This window comes from Chiloscyllium plagiosum, unplaced genomic scaffold, assembly GCF_037043375.1.
Source record: "Chiloscyllium plagiosum isolate Xiang-an unplaced genomic scaffold, Cpla_swu_hap1 HiC_scaffold_7, whole genome shotgun sequence".
Classification (NCBI taxonomy): Eukaryota; Metazoa; Chordata; class Chondrichthyes; order Orectolobiformes; family Hemiscylliidae; genus Chiloscyllium; species Chiloscyllium plagiosum.
Genome location: NW_028270145.1, coordinates 109985703 through 110005883, shown reverse-complemented (window position 1 = coordinate 110005883; position 20181 = coordinate 109985703). Strand labels below are relative to the sequence as shown.

The window sequence follows — 20181 nt, the reverse complement described above, 5'->3', positions numbered from 1 at the left end:
CTGGAGTTTAGAAGAATGAGAGACAACATTATTGAAATGTGTAAGACCCCAAGGAGATTTTATTTAGGGTGAACACTGGGAGGATGCTTCCTCCAATGGGTACGATTAGTGCTGGGGGAGGGGTCACAATTTAAAAAGAAGGGCTATCCATTTTATGACAGAAACGTTTGAAATTTTGATCCTCAGCGAGTTGTCAGACTGTTCACTTCCGCAGAAAGTAGTGAGCGCTGGGCCATTGAATTAATTCAAGATGTGGAGGCGCCAGTTTCGGACTGGGGTGGACAAGGTCAGAAATCACACGACACCAGGTTATGGTCCAACAGGTTTATTTGGAATCACAAGCTTTCGTTGCGCTGCTCCTTAATTCAAGGCTGAGTTGGATTGATTTTCAGTAAACAAAGCCACCAAGGTGAGCAGAGGAAAAGAGTTGAGATGAAACACCACCCAGACCAGCCATGAATTTACTGAATGGTCAAACTGCTTGAAGAGTTGAATGGCCTAATGCTGTTCTGAAGTCTCTCATAACTCCCCAACTCTTCTGAGAAAAAATTCAGCTGGTCTTAATCCCCAGCCGCGTCTCCATGCTCTCGAAGGGTTTTCTCCATTGAATATGATTTGTTTGGTGAAGCTAACTTGCCAACAGTGATTGCTCCTTGATGCTGTATGCATGTTCCTTGATGATTCCTGTCAAAGCCTGCTTAACATAAAATCAATTTTCAATAAAGTTCTACTTTGTTTAACACTTATTTCTCTAAAGACATACAGTCAGTTCTTCAGTAACGTGATGGTTGAGTTCTTGTACAACTCCACATTGTAGAAAAAAGCACACCTTAGAAACAGCACTTTAAGTGTTGGCGATGTAATTGTGTTACAGCCAACAGACAAGTTAATAGATCATGCTTTAGAAACAGTGTCCCCAATTCGTCAATCATGTTATAGTGAATTCACATTGATAAAACACGCGTTACAGCAGAATGACCTGTGTCCTCTTTCATTAAAATTGTAACATTGTTATTTGGTGCTCTGAGTTTCTGCATTGATACTTCTGGCTGTCAGCACCCACTATTCTATCAGGCAATACATTCTAAATCCTAAAGGTAAATACGGAAAGGATGTTTCCCCTGTGGGGTAGTCTAGGATAAAATCATGAATCACACGGATAGGATAAATAGACAAAGTCTTTTCCCTGGGGTGGGAAAGTCCAGAATTAGAGGGCATAGGTTAGGTTGAGAAGGGAAAGATTTGAAAGGGATCTAAGGGACAACTTTTTCACGCAGAGGGTGGTGCATGTATGGAGTAAGCTGCTAGAGGAAGTGGTGGAGGCTGGTACAATTACAGCATTTCAAAGGCATCTGGATGGCTATATGACTAGGAAGGGCTTAGAGGGATATGGGCCAATTGCTGAGAAATGGGACTAGATTAATTTAGGATATCTGGTCAGCATGGACAAGTTGGACCGAAGGGTCTGTTTCCGTGCTGTACATCTCTATGACCCAGTCATGGTTTTAGGATAAGTGGTAGCAGCTTTAAAACTGGACTGAGGAGGAATTACTCCTCTCAAAGCGTTGTGAATCTGTTGAATTCACTGCCCCAAAGTGAGGTAGATGCCAGGGTACTGAATAAATTTAAGGAGGAGATAAACAGAATTTTAAATAGTAATGAGTTAAAGAGTTTTAGGGAGCAGGCAGAAAAGTGGAGTTGAGGCTGAGATGGTGAGATCAGCCATGATCGTATTAAATGGCAGAGCAGACTTAGAGTCATAGAGACATAGAGATGTACAGCATGGAAACAGACCCTTCGGTCCAACCCGTCCATGCCAACCAGATATCCCAACCCAATCTAGTCCCACCTGCCAGCACCCGGCCCATATCCTTCCAAACCCTTCTCATTCATATACCCATCCAAATGCCTCTTAAATGTTGATATTGTACCAGCCTCCACCACTTCTTCTGGCAGTTCATTCCATACACGTACCACCATCTGTGTGAAAAAGTTGCCCCTTAGGTCTCTTTTATATCTTTCTCCACTCACCCTAAACCTATGCCCTCTAGCTCTGGACTCCCCAACCCAAGCAAAAAGACCTATCCTATCCATGCCCCTCATAATTTTGTAAACCTCTATAAAGTCACCCCTCAGCCTCCGACACTCCAGGGAAAAATAGCCCCAGCCTGTTCAGCCTCTCCTTATAGCTCAAATCCTCCAACCCTGGCAACATCCTTGTAAATCTTTTCTGAACCCTTTCAAGTTTCACAACATCCTTCCGATAGGAAGGAGACCAGAATTGCATGCAATATTCCAACAGTGGCCTAACCCATGTCCTGTACCGCCACAACGTGACCTCCCAACTCCTGTACTCAATACTCTGACCAATAAAGGAAAGCATACCAAACGTATTACGTCCTTGTGTGAAAGTGCATGTAAGTGCTTTACCCTATGTTGCCTCAGATTCTTTCACCAATATCTTGAGATGCATGTCTTGTCATTGTAGCCCCTTTGCTCACTAAAAATAAGTTCTCTCTGTATTATTCGTATATATTTGGTCTCAAATGGTCCATGTGTAATGAGTCTCAAAACTGTCATCTGGGAGACAAGCCAAAGTGGAAACTGCCCATGACTTATCACTAATTTACTGTAACCCTGAGAGATGACACAACTTTCCTGGGTTGCATAAATTGGAAAGATGTTACTCTGATGTGGGAAGGGGGTCATGTCCTGAGGCTGGGTAAGGCACACCGCTGGGGTAGAATTGAGGGACCATTTATGGTGTAAGACCTGGCTTTTTGACATCCTGTACTTGGATTTGGAATTTAATTGACTCCTTTCCTCCCCTAATGACAATAAAGTCTTGCCTTTTTACAGCTCATTCCATAGGACATCCCAAAATGGTTTGCACCCAATGAAAGCAATTTTTGAAATGTTGCCACTTTTGTAATATAGCCAATTTGCTCACAGTGTGGTCCCACAAGAAGAGCCACATGTTGGTGATGGGCATTACAGAGAGATTGCAGCAGCATCAGATGTGTCACACTTAGAAATAAGAGACCCACGCAGAGATCTGGTGGAAGAATTTCATGAACAGGATAGATAGAGTTGTGTTAAGGACCAGGCCAGACCCCCTCAAAACATTTCAAGAAAGTAGCCCGGGCCCTAAGTTTGCTGGTTGTTTTAAGAAGGTGCAGAGTGGATATTCCGGGATTGATGCAACTGGCCTAACCACTCAGTTTTAATCAAAACAGAATTTATTTACAAGATTACCAAATGAAACACCAACAAAAGAGAACAGAATACTTAACCTATCCAAAAATCCAACAGATTATCCCAACTTTAATGGTGCTGTACCCAATACTTGCAACAATCCCCATGAACACCCCTTGGTACAAAAGGTAAAATCAAATACAGGGTCTTACAAGAGAGAGGTCAGGGAAAGGGAGGATCAGCATGGATCTGCTTCTTTGGCTCCAGCAACTTTTTCAACACTACTGCTAAAACCAAACCAAACCAGAGGAAAAGCTGAGCTGGGAGAACTGGCCACTCCCCTTTCATTGTACAAGTGTTTTTTTTAAACTTGAAAGCCTTTTTTTTCTGAGGCAGTACCTGTTAGCTATATTCAAATTGGCCCTAAGACCCTTCAAGCCTAGACCTCCCGGAGTCTCTGGGTTTATGAACCCTCTGAAAAAAATACCAAGGGCAACATAACTTTGTTAAAGGAGCAGCATCATCACACTAAATAGGGAGAAAGTGTTCCTGCTCATTTAGGAACAAGAACAAGAGGGGCATGGATTTATACTGGTCAGAAAAGAAACAAGGGTGAAATGAAGGAGAATCTTTTTCACTCAGTGGGCAGATAGAGTATGGAATGTACTGCCTGGGATTGTTGAGGAGTCAGGTTCAATTGAGGCATTCAAGAGGGCTATGGGCGGTTATCTGGATAAAAATAATGTTCAAGGGTATGAAGGAAAACCTGGAGATTTGGCACTGTGCAATTGTACTTATTTAATGAACTGGCACAAATACAGTGGGCTAAATGGCTTCCTTCTACACCAGAATGAATCTGTAATTCTTGAATGAATTGTTAAATCAAGACTCCCATCTGAATTTCTAATTTAGTGATGTTGATTGAAGGATGAAAAGACTTGTTCAATTCATGGTATGGCCCTGGGTAGTGTTGTAGAACAGAGAGACCTAGGTGTTCAGGTACATAATTCTTTGAAATTTGCATCACAAGTAAACAGGGTGTTTAAGGTGTTTAGCGCTCTTGCCTTCATTGCTCAGTCCTTTGATTAGAGGAGTTGGGATGTCATGTTGAGATTGTATAGGACGTTTGTTGAGGCGTCTTCTGGAATACAGTGCGCAGTTCCGGTTGCCCAGTTATAGGAGGGATATTATTAAACTGGAGAGGGCTCAGAAAGGATTTACCAGGATGTTGCCAGGAATGGAGGGTTTGTGATATAAAAGTACACTGGAAAGGCTGTGGCTTATACAGCTTTATAAAATCATGAGGGGCTTAGATAAGGTTAATGGCAAGGGTCTTTTCCCTAGGTTGGAGGAGTTCAAAACTAGGGGGAGTATCTTTAAGGTGACAGCAGAAAGATTTAAAAGTACACGAGAGCCAACATTTTTACACAGAGCATGGTTAGTGTGTGGAATGAACTGTCAGAGGAAGTGGTGGGCAAGGTACAATTACAATGTTTAAAAGACATTATGTTTATGACTAGGAAAGTTTGGAGGGAAATGGGCCGAGCACTGGCAGGTGGGATTAGTTTAGTCTGGGAATGTGGTCGGCATGGAATGGTTGGACCGAAGGGTCAGTTTCTGTGCTGTATGACTCCATACATCAGGATAATCTCTCTTGGCTGTCCATCTAAATAGCGCCACAGGACTGTTTACTTCCACCTGAAAGATGCCACATCTGAGAATGAAGTATTCCCACCACAGAGTTTCCCTTTATTTCTGTGCTGAAGCCTCTAGAGTGTACTTGGAATGCATATTCTTTTGATACAGAAATGAGATTGCTATCTTCTAGATAGCAGCTGACGCAAGTATTATGATACTTTATTTATGAAAATTCATTAAATGATCCTTTAGATTGCTACATTGAGAGCTACAAATTGAATTTGACTTGCTATTAATAGACATCAGGAAGCATGGTACATTCAAATCCTTCATCAAGTCAATCTTTCAAAAATACCAATGACCATGAATCACTGAAGACAGACGCCACAACTTTGAGAGTGTGGAGACTGCGGTTGTGTTTATATTTTTTCGTGCAAAACCTCTGTGAGTTTCGTTTGTTGAGGTTATCATCAGAATGGAGAAGATTATGACCAGAAATATGAGAGGTTACAGATGGAGATTTGTGTTTTCAAACTCTTATTGATTGGAAAAGTAGTAGCAGAACAGAAGACCCAGGTTTGGAGATATTGGTTAAGAAAGAACTTGAATACAAGAATCTTGACCCGAGCACAATGTGAAGAGAAAAAAGAGCGGCTAGTGGACCAGTTTTCTGCCAGTCAGCCAGAAAATTCTGGATTCAAGCCATTCTTTAGGACTTTGCACATAGATTCAAACTGAAACTTGGGCGCCGTAAAGAAGAAGTGCTGCACTGTCATGAGTGGTATTGATTGAGTTATGCTTTAAACTGAAGCTTTATCTCTTTGTTCATGCACATACAATAAAAGAATAAGGTGTTCTTCCATTATCACATTCCCATCATATATTAAAAATGTAAGGTTAGATGCAACAGGTAAAGCAACAGCCATAATAATATTGAAGAAAGAGAGGGAAAGAGACAATTGGGGTGGAAAGAAAAGTTGGAGTTTAGAGAGGTTGGTCAGTTAAAGGATGAGTCTAGGGGATGGCAGTGAGTGATAAGTGTTAGGCTCTGTACTGAGTTACACCTCACCTCTCTCTTGCACTCTCACTCTCTCTTTCTCTCTTTTTTTCTCTCTCTGTCTCTCTCTCTCTCTCTCACTCTCTCTCAGGAACCTGCTACAATCTTCAGATTACTAGCTATGCCTTCAGCCTTGTCCCCTCCAGCATTTTCTTCCTTCTCTGTATCGCCCTCTGTCTCGTGTCCGTTAAGAATGTCCTTAAAGGACACTAAATAAATGGTCACCCATAAGACCGTAAGATGTAGGAGGAGATGTTGGCCATTCAGCCCATCAAGCCCATTCAATAAGGTCATGGACAATCTGATAATTCTCAACACCTGCCTTTCCCTTGAATACCTTTCTGATTCAATATCTGTCTTCCTCTGTATTCCTACAGCCCTCTGCAGTAAAGAGGTCCAAAGGATGTTGGGATTCATGGGTGAGCACCCCCCCCCTCCGCTGCCAAATCCCACTGTTTTGTAGCTCTCTGCATCTTTAATGCATTTAAATAATACCCAGCTCCTCCATTCCTTCTGCCAAAATGCAGCCCAGCATCAAATTGTGTTTGACAATGCTCCTGTGAAGTGTATTGGGATGTTTTATCATGCAAAAGGCTCTATATAAATGCATGCTGTTGTTGATACAGCGTTGGTAGGGGGAAAGGTCAAATTTTTGTTGTCCTGCTGACAGTGGCTTGACTTGAGAATGACATCTCAGCGTCAGGATCTCTGCTATGTGGACCTGGTAAAAGCCTTTTTATTTAATGTATTGACAGGATGAGGGCACCACTGGCCAGGCAGCATTTATTGCCCATCTTTAATTGGCCAGAGGGAAGTTATGAGTCAACCACATTGCTGTGGATCTGGAGTCATTTATAGGTCTGATCAGGTAAGGGTGGCAATTTCCTTCCCTAAAGGACATTAGTGCACCAGATGGGTTCCCCGCAGTCATTGACAATGGTTCGTGGTCATCATTAGACTCTCATTTATTGAATTCAAATTCCACCATCTACCATGACTGAATTTCAACCCGAGTTACCTGGGTCTCTGGATTAACACCTAGTGATCATACAATTAGGCATTGCCTGCCACATGATTTTGCTTAACATGGGGTCATTGTGGTGTCATGAAGGCCATTAGGAGATTGGACAGAAATTTCCAGAATCATAAGATGGCTGGACAACATGGTTAGGGAGAAACTGTCTCCATTTCGACACAGATTGAGAACTAGAGGGCACAGTTTGAAACTGTTTTGCAAAACAAGCAAACACAAAGTGAAAAAGAAACCTTTTTCACACAGTAAATGAAGAGTGGGGAGTTGATGACTTGTTGGCGTTAGCATTAGCTTGTTAATCTAGTGACCCATGTAAGGTTTTGCAATCCTAGCTTCAAATCCCAATTTGAATTCAATTTTTTAAAAATCTGGACTTTAGAATTGAATGCGACCATTGTTGTTGTAAAAACCCAGCTGGTTCACTAATGCCCATTAGGGAAGGAAACTGCTCTCTTTGCCTAGTCTGGCTGACATGTGACTCCAGACCCACAGTTCTGTGTGGAAAGTAAGGATGATGCCACATCCAATTGAATAAATTAACAAAAATATAGCAGTTAGGTTCTGTAATGGACTGCTGATAGAGATTGGCACTCTGAATAATAACAATGTCCAAGTTAGGGGGAAAAGGCAAGAGTTTGTCAGTAAGTGAAAATACTCAGAGTTGGTGTGGCTCAGTGGTTAGCACCAGTGCCTTACAATGCCAGGAACCTGGGTGCAATTCCTGCATTTGGGTAACTCTGTATGGAGTGTGTACGTTCTTCCTTGTGCCTGCATGGGTTTCCTCCGGGTGCTCTGGTTTCCTCCCACAGTCCAAAGGTGTGCAGGTCAGGTGCTTTGGTCATGCTAAATTGTGTGTAGTGTCTCGGAATATGCAGGGTCTATGGATAAAATGTGGGGATAGAGTGGACTGTGGGTCTAGGTCGGATGCTCTTTGGAGGGGTGGTGCTGACTGAATGGCCTCTTTTCAAATTGTCAGGATTCCCATCCTTATGTGCCAAGTGTTTTGCTCTGCCATTAAGGGACTTGGAGGGCTCAACCCCTTGTGCCCTCTGTGTTGGGAAATCCTAGCAGGAGTGAGGCTCTCTTGATGCTGCTAGTTCCACAAGCCTCTCTATCATGTCATAGTAGTAACCCACAGAGCGGTCAGACATTAACACAGAGGTGAAGGCGTTGATATGATTCACATCCCTTTCCACCCCCTGCTCTGTCAGCATCGATGGTACACTGTCAAAGTCTGACTGACTTCTTTGGACACTGTCAACCCACATTCCATTCCCAAATGCGTTGGGTAGATATGACCTCCTTCCTGTTAGCACAGACGCTTGGCTTGTGGAGTTTCAAAGACAGACTGTAATATTTAGGTGTTACCTGACTGAGGTGTGATCTCATATTAAATCACAAGGTGACAGCAATAAAACTGAAGTGTGATGGTTCACATTTTAGGTGGTAAACACGAGGCTATTGAGTTCAATAAGGTGTCAGTGACTCAGTCTATATTGTTCAAGGTTTAATGGAAGTGTAATATATTGTGGAACATATTTTTACAACGTTTATTACGTTTGTGTTATGTGGAATTAAGGTGATAATGGATGCAGGTGTTCAAGTGGGCTCGCAAAGTTGGGAAACGTTTACATGACACAGACGGATAAATCTGCTAATTGCTTGACAGCAGTCACAAAGTGCATTGTCACTCGCTTACATCCTTATCCAATTCAGTATCACACTGGCAAAGATAAGCACAGTAGGGAAATCAAGAGCACTGTTCCTTCTATCACATCAGTGACTGCATTCCATTGTACACATTCGTACATTTTTAGAATGTTGCATCATCTTTGAAATGGAAGAAAGCTCAGTAGGTTTATACCTTCCATCGTATTGCCCCTATCACACTCCCTGCAGGACTAATATGACTGTTCAGCAGAATGGAAACGTTGGCTGCTGTCATCAGATCTGGCAGTGTTGGTGGAGAGAGATGCAATTGTTACGGTTTCAGCTTAGTGACATTTGGTCAGAATTGGAAGAGGGGAAAGATATCAAAGATCAGGAATGTGATGACAAATTCTCCACTTGTCTGGACAAGTGCAACTCCAATAACACTCGAGAAGCACAACCACAATTTCTAAATAACTTTTAACATAATGAAATATCCCAAGGCATTTCACTGGAGAAATATGTTCCATTGTACAATAGATACTTTCAGAATCAACTGATAATCAATAAAAGGAAGTAAGTATGACACTGAGCAACAGAGGAGATATTAGGTCAGGTGACCACCAGGTTGGAAAATGAAATTGGTTCTCTAGGACATTATAAAGGAAAGAAAGGGGCTCAGGTAGAGGCCCCAAAAATTATTCCTGAAGAAGGGCTAATGCCCGAAACGTCGATTCTCCTGTTCCCTAGATGCTGCCTGACCTGCTGCGCTTCTCCAGCAACACATTTCCATCTCTGATCTCCAGCATCTGCAGACCTCATTTTCTCTTTTCGCCCCAAAAATTATGACAGGCATAGATTGGGTGGATAGTCAGAGGCTTTTTCCCAGGGTAGAAAGGTTAACTACAATGGGCAGCATGGTGGCTCAGTGGTTAGCACTGCCGCATCACAGCACCAGGGACCCGGGTTCAATTCCAGCCTCGGGCGACTGTCTGTATGGAGTCTGCACATTCTCTCTGTGTCTGTGTGGGTTTTCTCCAGGTGCTTTGGTTTCCTTCCACAATGCAAAGATGTGCAGGTCAGGTGACTTGGTCACGCTAAATTGTCCATAGTGTTCAGGGATGTGTAGGCTATGTACGTTAGTCAGGGGTAAATGTAGGGGAATAGGTCTGGGTGAGTTACTCTTCGGAGGATTGGTGTGAACTTGTTGGCTGAAGGATCTGTTTCCACACTGTAGGGATTCTATGACAAGAGGACACAAGTTCAAGGTGGGGGAGGGGGAGAAGTGTGGGGAAAGTGTTTCACACAGAGGGAGGTGGTTCCCTGGAACACACTGCCAGTGGAGGTGGTGGAAGCACTCACATTAGCAATGCTTAAGGCTTATCTTGATAGACACATATTTGGAAGGTGTACAGAGGGATATAAACTGCGTATGGGCAATAAGTAGCAGGTCTAAATAAGGACTAGGAATAAGCACAGGCTTGGTAGGCCGAAGGCCTGTTCCTGTGCTGTATTGAGTTGTAATTATTTAGGAAGAAAAGTAGAGAGGTAGAGATTTAAGGAGGGAATTCTAGATTTTAAAGTCAGGCTGATAATACAGCCATGAATGTTGAAGCAAATAAACTCAGGAATATTTGAGGCCTGAGTTAGGCAAGTACAGAGATCTCATAACATTGTAGAGCTCAAGGGGATGACAGAGATTGCCAGAGGTAAAACCATAGTAGCATTTGAAATGAAGGATTGGATAACTTTTTTAAGAAATAGAAAATGAAACAAAAGTACTGCACATGTTGGACATCTGAAATTAAAGCAGAAAGTGTTGGAGAAACTTAGCAGGTCAATAAAGCCATAAAACCACAACATGTAGGAACAGACAAAGGCCATTCAGCCCATCACGTCTGCTTTCCCTTTCAATGAGATGGTGGCTGATCTGATTATCCTCAACTCCACTTCCCTGCCTTTTCCTTATAACCCTTGATTTTCCTGACTGATTAAAAATCTCTCAGTCTTGAATATACTTAATAGCTTCAAGAGCCCTCTGTTATAAAGAATTCTATGGATTCACTACCTTCTGAGTCAAAAATATGCTCTCCAACTCTGTTCTAACTGGGTGATCCTTTATTCTGAGGTGATGTTCCCTGGTCCTAAACTGTCCCACAACAACCCCACTTGTACTTACCCTGTCAAACCCCATTAGAATCTGATATGTTTCAGTATGGTCACCTCTCCTTCTTTGAAACTTTAATGAGTACAAGCTCAAGTTACGCAATCCCCTACTCATAAAAAAATCTCTCTGTACAGGGGTCAACCGAGTGAACATTCTCTGAAATGTCTCCAGAGCTAGTCTATCATTCCTTAGATATGGGACCCAAAACTGTTCGCAGTATTCCAGCTGTAGTCTGACTGGTGTCCTATATAATTTGAGCAAAGCCTTGCCATTTATATACTCCACTCCCTTTGGAACCTGGTCTGGTAACATCTGTGGAGAGAGAAATAAAGTTAACTTTTCAAGTCTGATATGGCACTTCTTTGGAATTGAGTTACTGACTCCACTCTGGACACCTTATTATAGGAAGGATAAAAGTGCTGTGAAGAAAGTCCAAGGGAGATTTACAAGACACAAAAACAGAAATTGCTGGAAAACCTCAGCAGGTCTGGCAGTGTCTGTGGAGAGAAATTAGAGTGAGCATTTCGGGTCAAGTGGCCCTTTCTCAGAATTGATGGTAGGTAGGATTATATGGTTTGTATGCAGGAGATAGGGTGGGGAGAGGGGTAAGGAATAAACGATAGAGCCCAAAGGGAGAGAAAAGAACAGTTAGACAAAGGAGTGGATAATGATCTGGCTTGGAGGTTGGATAGCTATTCATGGGGACTGTTAGTGGCTAACAATGGTTTGTGTGTAATAACAGACAGTGATAACAAGGCCTGGTGTGTGCGAGACGGCACCTAAAGTTTTTGAACTCAATATTGAGTCCAGAAGGCTGTCGGGTTCCCAAGCGGAAAATGAGGTGCTGTTCTTCCAGCCTGTACTGAGCTTCGCTGAGACCGAGATGTTGGCCAGGGAACAGGGTGGGGTGTTAAAGTGACAGGCAAATGGAAGCTCAGGGTCTTTGTGGTGGGCAGAACGTAGGTGCTCTGCGAGGTGTTCCCCCGGCCTAACCTTTGTTTCCCCAGTGTAGAGGAGACCACATTGTGAGCAGCGAATGCTGTACAGATTTACAAGACTGTTGCCAGGGCTCAGAAACTGCAACTATGAAGAAAGATTGGATAGGCTCAAGTTGTTTTTCTTAGAACACAGGAGGCTAACGGTTGACTTAATTGAGATGGACAAAACAATGAGGGGCCAAGAGAGAGTGGATGTTGGGGGGTGGGGGTTACTAGTTTCTTCTAGCAGAGGGGTCGATTACAAGGAGGGGTGGCACAGATTTAAGGTGATTGGTAGAAGGGGTAGAGGGCACTTGAGGACAGTCTTTTTCACCCAGAGAGTGTTGGTGCCTGGTTTGGCAATGGAGAAACCCTCAATTATTCAAAACAATCCTTGTGTCCGAAACATGGTTACCTGCAAAACTGGAATGTGGGATTGGAATGGCGGCTAGATTTCTTTTATCTCGGCCGGCACAAACACGATGGGCTGAATGGTCTCTTTCTGCACTGCGATTTTTCTGCAGTCAAATGCCTCAAGAACTCTGCTCAATCCAGGACCTGAACTTTTGATATTTCCTCACCTCCTCCCACCCTGCAAATCCTTGTTTCAAATTTGTGTTATATTTCAAAATCAAAAATCACGACGCTTGTGGTTTAAAATAAACCTGTTGGACTACAACCTAGTGTCGTGTGATTTCAGACTTTGTCATTCCCAGTCCAACACGGGGACCTCCACATCAGTGTTACATCTCAGACATTCTTGCTATAATCAAAGGTTCCTGACCTGAAATGTTAACTCTGTTTCTATCTCCCTGCCAGTGCTGCTCAACCCACTGACCATTTCCAACAGTTTCCATTTTTATTTGTGATTTCCAGCACCCGCAGTGTATGTGCAGGATGGCCGGAGGTTTCTCTCCCCTCGCTTTGCTCCCATCCTGTGGGTCTCCCATAGGTTACCTATTGAAGAGACCTATATCCCAGCATTGACCCTGATCCTCGTCAGGTCTCTTACTGAGTGGCAGCCAGTGATTAAGCACAGCCGATCAGGTAGCATCCGAGCAATAGGAAAGTTGACATTTCGAGCATAAGCCCTTCATCAGAAATGAGGAGCTTATGCCCGAAATGTCGACTCTCCTGCTCCTCAGATGCTGCCTGACCGGCTGTGCTTTTCCAGCACCACACTTTTCAACTCCGATCTCTAGCATCTGCAGTTCTCACTTCCTCCTGGCAGTCAAAGATTAGTCTGGTACCACAGTAATCAGTGCTTGAACCCCAACGATTCACGATATATATTTTAGTGATTTAGAAGGAAAGGTACAGAGGCTTTGGAGAGGGTGCAAAGAGGGTTTACCAGGATGCTGCCTGGACTGGAAGGCTTGCCTTATGAAGAAAGGTTGAATAAGCTCGGACTTTTCTCTCTGGAGAGAAGGAGGAAGAGGGGAGACCTGATAGAGGTGTACAAAATAATGAGAGGAACAGATAGAGTCAATAGCCAGCGACTTTTCCCCAGGGCAGGATTGACTGGTACGAGAAGTCATAGTTTGAAGTTATTAGGAGGAAGGTATAAAGGAGACATCAGAGGTAGGTTCTTTACACAGAGAGTGGTGAATGCATGGAATGCGTTGCCAGTTGAGGTGGTGGCAGCAAAGTCATTAGGGAAATTTAAGCGACTGCTGGACATACACATGGATAGCAGTGAGTTGAGGGGTGCGTAGGTTAAGTTACTGTATTTTACATTAGGATTAAGTCTTGGCACAACATCATGGGCTTAAGGGCCTGTTCTGTGCTGTGCTTTTCTATGTTCTATGTTCTATGTTCCAGAAGATGGAACTCAACGTAGTATCTCCAACTTTGTAGACGCCATCAATCTGGATGGGATAATGAGCTATGAGAAGAGAACAGGGAAGCTTCAATGTGATTTGAACAAGTTGAGTGAATGGGCAATCCACTTTGATCGGAAACGCAGGAAGGGAGATTATAATCTGAATGGCAATAGGTTGGGAAAGGGGAGATGCAATTTGACCTGGGTGTCCTTGTACACCAGTTACTGACAATAAGCGTAAAAGGTGCAGCAGACAGTGAAGAAGGCAAATGGTATGTTGGCCTTCATAGCGAGAGGATTCGAGTACAGGAGCAGGGGTGTCTTTCTACAATTGTACAAGGCCTTAGTGAGACCACAGCTGGAGTATTGCGTGCAGATTTGGTCTCCTTATCTGAGGTGGGATGTTCTGGCGATGGAGGAAATGCACCAAAGGTTTACCAGATTGATCCCTGGGATGGCAGGGCTGGATTGGTTAGGATTATATTCATTGGAGTTTAGATGAATGAGGTGGGATCTCATAGAAACCTCTATAATTCTGACATGACTGGACAGTGTAAACACAGGACAGGTGCTCCTATTGATTGGAGACAATTATGCGCTAAAAATGGCCTAGAATGATCCAATTCTGCTCCCATATCTTACGGTTTTATAGTCCTTTGGAGAAAATAGGCAGAGGGTACTGATTGGATGATTAGTCATGATCATACTGAATGGTGGAACATGCATTGAAGGGCTGAATGGCCTTTGCCTGTTCCTATTTTCTATGTGTTCATGTTTAGTTTCTTCGTCCTTCCATCTCTGATCTGTCGAGGCATTTAGCTTTACATTTAGCATTTCTTTCAAAGTGTTAAATGACTTTGGTATTGTGTCATTTCCATTTGATCCAATTTGATGCAATCATTTATCAAACCCACAGCACAGAACAGACCATCAGCCCCATTAGTCAATGCTGGTGATCCACACAAACTTACTGCCATCTACTCCAATTCACTCATTAATAAATCCTTTCACTTTCACATGCTTCCCTGACTCAACAATTCCTTGCAGTTGTGAGTTCTATGTTCTAATCCCTCTCTGGGTAAAGATATTCCTTTTGAATCCTCAATCAGATTTATTTGTAACACAGGATGGACTCAGTGGTTGTCATCAACCTCCCTGAGGCATTTCTGCTATCCCTTACCCTGTGTATAACAACATCAGGCCACGGGTGGAACGGTGACTCAGTGGTTAGCGCCAGAGACCCGGGTTCGATTCCAGCCTTGGGCGACTGTCTGTGTGGAGTTTGCACATTCTCCCCGTGTCTATGTGGGTGTCCTCCGCGAGATCTGGGTTTACTCCCACAGTCCAAAGATGTGCAGGTTAGGGTGGATTGGCCATGCTAAATTGCCTATAGTGTCCAGGGATGTGCAGGCTAGGGGGGTTAGCCATGGGGTGGGATGATTTTTGGAGGTGTGATGTGGACTCAATGGGCCAAATGGCCTGCTTCCACACTGCAAGGATCCTATGAAATAAACACAGCACCCAAATCTTAGTGAACAGCCAGCCATTGAGTGCCTTGGAGTAAATTATTTCAGAATGCGCAGAATAGATGCATTCCTATAAGGAAGAAAAATCCCAAATGGAGGATCCACGGTTTGTGGTTAATGAAAAAAGTCAGAGATGGTATCAAAAATAAAGAAAAGGCGTGAGAGTATATACAAGGATGGGTGACACATCAGAAGAATAGACGAATACAGTCTACAAGCCAAGTTTCTGTTCTCTGCGGCCCTTTGATCAGCTAATCTGTGAGAACTGGAATTATCAGAACAATCTTATGTGGAAAATTAGATTGAGGGTATTCAGGTGGGATGGGCCTAGCTGGCTAAATGCGGTGCTCAGATCATAAGCACATATTTGCTCTTCAAAATGTAACTGCTCTGGTGACCTATTAGCAATGGTAAACTGAAAAGGTATGCGGCTTTATCTGGGAATTGGCACAGCTTGTTCATTACTGCACAATTAAATAACCCATTTGGCAGTACGATCGGAAAGACAGGCTATGGGTGAGTAAGGGAATGCAAGACCCCTTTTCCTGCTAATTGGCGCTTTTGTTTAATTGCTGCTTTCCAGGCACAATGTGACCTTGTCAGGAAAACCGTGTCCCTGGCATGATTCACGCGTGTGCGCCAGGGCGTGTCTGCATTAACCGCTCCCCTCTCTTCCCATCCCTTCCCTGTCATTGTGGTTCCACCTGGTTCCTCACCCAAACACCATTCTTTAGGATCCAGCCCCTAGACGCCCTAGGAGATCCAGTCTTTGTTCGGCCCCAATATCGTTACACATTACACTGTCCGGTCAGGTACTGGCTGAAGTGAACTTCTGCCCAGACTAAATCACAAAAGGCTTCTCTGTGGACCGTGACAGTGCTGCTACCATCAGTGGGGCTGACATTCAGATAAAACATTAAGCTGTAACCTATAGGTCGTATGGCACTACTTTGAAGACAAGCCTAACACTTCTTCCTGCTATCCTGCTTAATATTTATCTACCAATATTGTCTGCTTGTGGGATCTTGCTGTGTGTGCATTGGCTCTTCACATTTCGACAGTTGCTGACACTTCAGAAATTCACTTTGAGATACTCCATGGTTGTGAAACACAAAGAACAAAGAGCAGTACAGCACAGGAACAGGCCCTTCGGCCCACCAACGCTGAGTTGACACACGATGCCATCCTAAACTAAACTCTAACGTGCTCCATACCCCTCTATTCCCTGCCTATTGATATATCTGTCGACATTTATATGGATATCTGAGAACTGTAGCCACTTTTATCTGAAGTGAAAATAGCAGTCTTTGTGTATATTATGTAAAATAATTGCTGTCCATGTGTGTAATTTGTGGAATAGCAGACCCTCTGTGTATTATAGGGAATAGCAGACCCTTGTGTGTAGCATGCCAGTCCCTGTATATATTATTAACATTGCCATCCCTGTGTATATTATAGAGAATAGCAAACTCTGTGTATATTATATGAATAGCAGTCCTTGCGTATGTTATAGAAAATTGCTGTCCCTGTGTAAAGTATAGAGAATAGCAATCCCTGTGTATATTACAGAGAATAGCAGACCCTCTGTATATTACAGAGAATATCAGTCCCTGTGTATATTATATAGAATAGCAGTCCCTGGGTGTATATTACAGAGAATATCAGTCCCTGTGTATATTATAGAGAATGGCAGCCCCTGCGTATATTACAGAGAATAGCAATCCCTGTGTATATTATAGAGAATAGCAGACCCTCTGTATATTACAGAGAAAAGCAGTCCCTGGGTATATTATATAGAGTAGCAGTCCCTGGGTGTATATTACAGAGAATATCAGTCCCTGTGTATATTATAGAGAATGGCAGTCCCTGCGTATATTACAGAGAATAGCAATCCCTGTGTATATTACAGAAAATAGCAGACCCTCTGTATCTTACAGAGAAAAGCAGTCTCTGGGTATATTATGGAGAATATCAGTCCCTGTGTAGATTAGAGAGAATAGTAGTCCCTGTGTATAGTATAGAGAATAACAGACCCTGTGTATATTACAGGGAATAGCAACCCCTATGTATATTATAGAGAACAGCAGGCCCTGTGTATATTGTGGTGAATAGCAGTTCCTGTATATATTATAGAGAACAGCAGTCCCTGTATATATTTTACAGAATAATAGACCCTATATATATTTCAGAGGTTGGTAGCCCCAGTGGATACTACAGAGAATAGCAACCTCTGTGTAAATGTTTAAGATTGATAGCCCCTATGGACACCACAGAGAAGAACAGTTCTTGTGTATATTGGCCCCGATTTTGTTATGGAGAATATCAAACCAGGTATTTAATACAGCGAGCTGCAATCTTTGTGTTTTGGCGTCACTGTGAATTTGTCACCTGTTAGTGATCATGTCACTGGGACCTGCCCATTGTGTCTCTGATGTGTGTGTGTGTCTCCCTAAAACAACTACGTGTTCACTACTGAGCAGCCTGCCCAGACTGAGTGGATACAGATGGGAGGATGGGTAGTTGGGCGGGGCAGGGGATGTGGTGGTTAGATATAAGCTATATCGGACCATGCATTAATAACTCTCGCCTTTGCCCTTTGCAGCGGTGTAAAGATAAGCTGAATGCTCTGGCGATCTCTGTCATGAACCAGTGGCCAGGGGTGAGGCTGAGAGTAACAGAAGGCTGGGATGAAGACGGTCACCACTCTGTGGAATCCTTGCATTACGAGGGTCGAGCTGTGGATATCACCACCTCGGATCGAGATCGCTCCAAGTACGGGATGTTGGCCCGTCTGGCAGTGGAAGCAGGATTTGACTGGGTCTATTATGAATCCAAGGCTCATATCCACTGTTCTGTCAAATCAGGTAAAGGCTTTTGCAACAATTTTGTACCTATTGTCATCAGGCTTTTAAAGATCACAGCCGATAATTTCACTCAGAGTTACAATACTTCAAATAGCCTGGCATATGAGGCGAGGCAATAGCTTTGTGGTACTATCGCTAGACTAGTAATCCAGGGACTCAGGTCGTGTTCTGGGGACCTGGGTTCAAGTCCCATCACAGCAGATGGTGGAATTTGAATCCGATTAAGATCTGGAATTAAGGGTCTAATGATGACCATGAATCCATTCTTGGGGGCAACACCCATCAGGTTCATCAATGCTCCTTAGGGAAGGAAACTGCCATCCTTACCTGGTCTGGTCTACATGTGACTCCAAACCCATAGCAAAACTTGGGGGAAGCATGGTGGCTCAGTTTTTAGCACTGCTGCCTGACAGCTCCAGGGACCCGGGTTCGATGCCAGCCTCGGGTGATTATCAGTGTGGAATTTGCACATTCTCTCTGTGTCTGCGGGGGTTTCCTCCCACAGTCCAAAGATGTGCAGGTTAAGGTGAATTGGCCATGTTAAATTGCCTGTAATGTTCAGGGACGTGTAGGTTAGGTGCATTAGACAAGGGCAAATGTGGAGTAACAGGGTAGGGAAATGAGTCTGGGTGGGTAACCCTTTGCAAGGTTGGTGTGGAATTGTTGGGCCGAAGGGCCTGTTTCCACACTTTAGGGATTCTATGACTGTCGGGATTCCAAATCCAACTGGTCTCATAGCATCTGTGGGGAGAGAAACAGAGTTAACGCTCTGAGTCCGATGTGATTCTTGTTCAGAACTCTTGAGTCACACCTTTGACTTGGAGACAGTGAGACAGGTTAAAGAAGAAACTTAAAAAAAAAACAACTGCGGATGCTAGAAATCAGAAACCAAGCCAGAAATTGCTGGAAACACCCAACAGGTCTGGCAACATCCGTGGAGAAAAAGCAGAATTAACGTTTCAGGTCCAGTGACTCTTCTTCAGGATTGTTCTTCAGAATGTTCTGAAGGAGTCACCGGTCCTCTAAATGTTAACCCTGCTTTCTCTCCACAGATGCTGCTAGACCTACTGAGTTTTTCCAGTGATTTCTGACTTTGTGAAAGGAGAAATTGTTGAAAGTGATGAGCTCAGTCAAGCGGAGTAGAGTGGTGGTGAATGGGGGATGGTTCAGGCCTCTTTCCAAGAAGAATGGGAGAGCTCTCAGAAGATCCTGATGGGGAATGGAGGTGCAGAAGGATTGTCCATCCACTGGGAAGAGAAGGTAGCTAAAGCAAGAAAACTAGGAGACTATGGAATTGATGTAAAACATCAGAAGAATCATAAATGTAAGTTGGAAGAGACATATAGAGTCAAGATAGAAACAGAGAAAATAGGATTAGGAGTAGGCCATTTGGCCCTTCGAGTCTGCACCACCATTCAATATGATCTTGGCTGATCATGCAATCTCAGTTTCCCATTCCTGCTTTTCCTTCATACGCCTTGATCCCAAGGGCCCCGTCCAGCTCTCTCTTGAATATATGTAATAAACTGGCCCCAACAGCTTCCTGTGGGAGAGACATTCTTCCTCACTTCAGTCCTGAATGGCTTACTCCTTATTCTTAGACTGTGACCCCTAGTTCGGGACTTCCCCAACATCGGGAACATCCTTCCCTCATCTAGCTTGTCCAGCCCCATCAAGACTTTGCTATGGGATGGTCCCACACATTCTTCTAAATCCTCTTAGAAAGAAAATCAGAAGAAGTAAGTTTGGTGGAGCAGGAGCTGAAATGACAGGTCTATCAGGGCAGTCCTCTTTGAGGATTTTGGAAAGGACATATAAGTGGGCTGTGCAGGATTGGAAGAATATGAGGTAGGAAGCTCTGGAGATGCAGTCAGTGACGATCCTAAAGTGTTGAGTGGTGAGGAAAAGATCCAGAGGGTGATAGGAGGAAGCATCTTGAGAGTTGCAAGGTCCTGTAAGGTCAACATTGGCCACCATTGACAACAACAGCTACCCCGCTCTTCCCGGCAGACCGCTACAAAAAAGCCAGGGTTAGCCCTGAGAGAACGGAATGTAGCAGGTTTCAAGGGAGACAGGTAAGAGTGAGTGAGCAAATTAGAGAAATTAACCTGGCTGGTGTCACATCAACATTTCTCAATGAGAAACAGATAAGAGGCCAGAGGGAGGAGTCCAGGCCGAGAGGGAGTATCGGAGATGGGTGAAAGGATCTGTGTGGCAAGGACAGAGGACCCCTTTCCAAAGAAATGGACATG

At 43.7% G+C, this 20181-nt stretch overlaps 2 protein-coding genes across 2 annotated transcripts in view; one reads left to right on the top strand and one right to left on the bottom strand.

Annotated features, from left to right (window-relative positions):
* The window catches only part of LOC122551807 (indian hedgehog protein-like), an 81868-nt gene that overhangs the window by 50316 nt on the left and 11371 nt on the right, over window positions 1-20181 (top strand). The window contains exon 2 of the mRNA XM_043694286.2: window positions 17668-17929. Within this exon, the coding sequence (XP_043550221.1) occupies window positions 17668-17929 (262 nt within the window). The remainder of the gene's footprint in view (window positions 1-17667; window positions 17930-20181) is intronic.
* slc23a3 (solute carrier family 23 member 3) overlaps window positions 326-20181 on the bottom strand; it is a 140462-nt gene continuing 120606 nt past the window's right edge. Inside the window, exon 13 of the mRNA XM_087989351.1 lies at window positions 326-694. Coding sequence (XP_087845477.1) covers window positions 629-694 — 66 coding nt within the window. The 3' untranslated portion in view covers window positions 326-628. The remainder of the gene's footprint in view (window positions 695-20181) is intronic.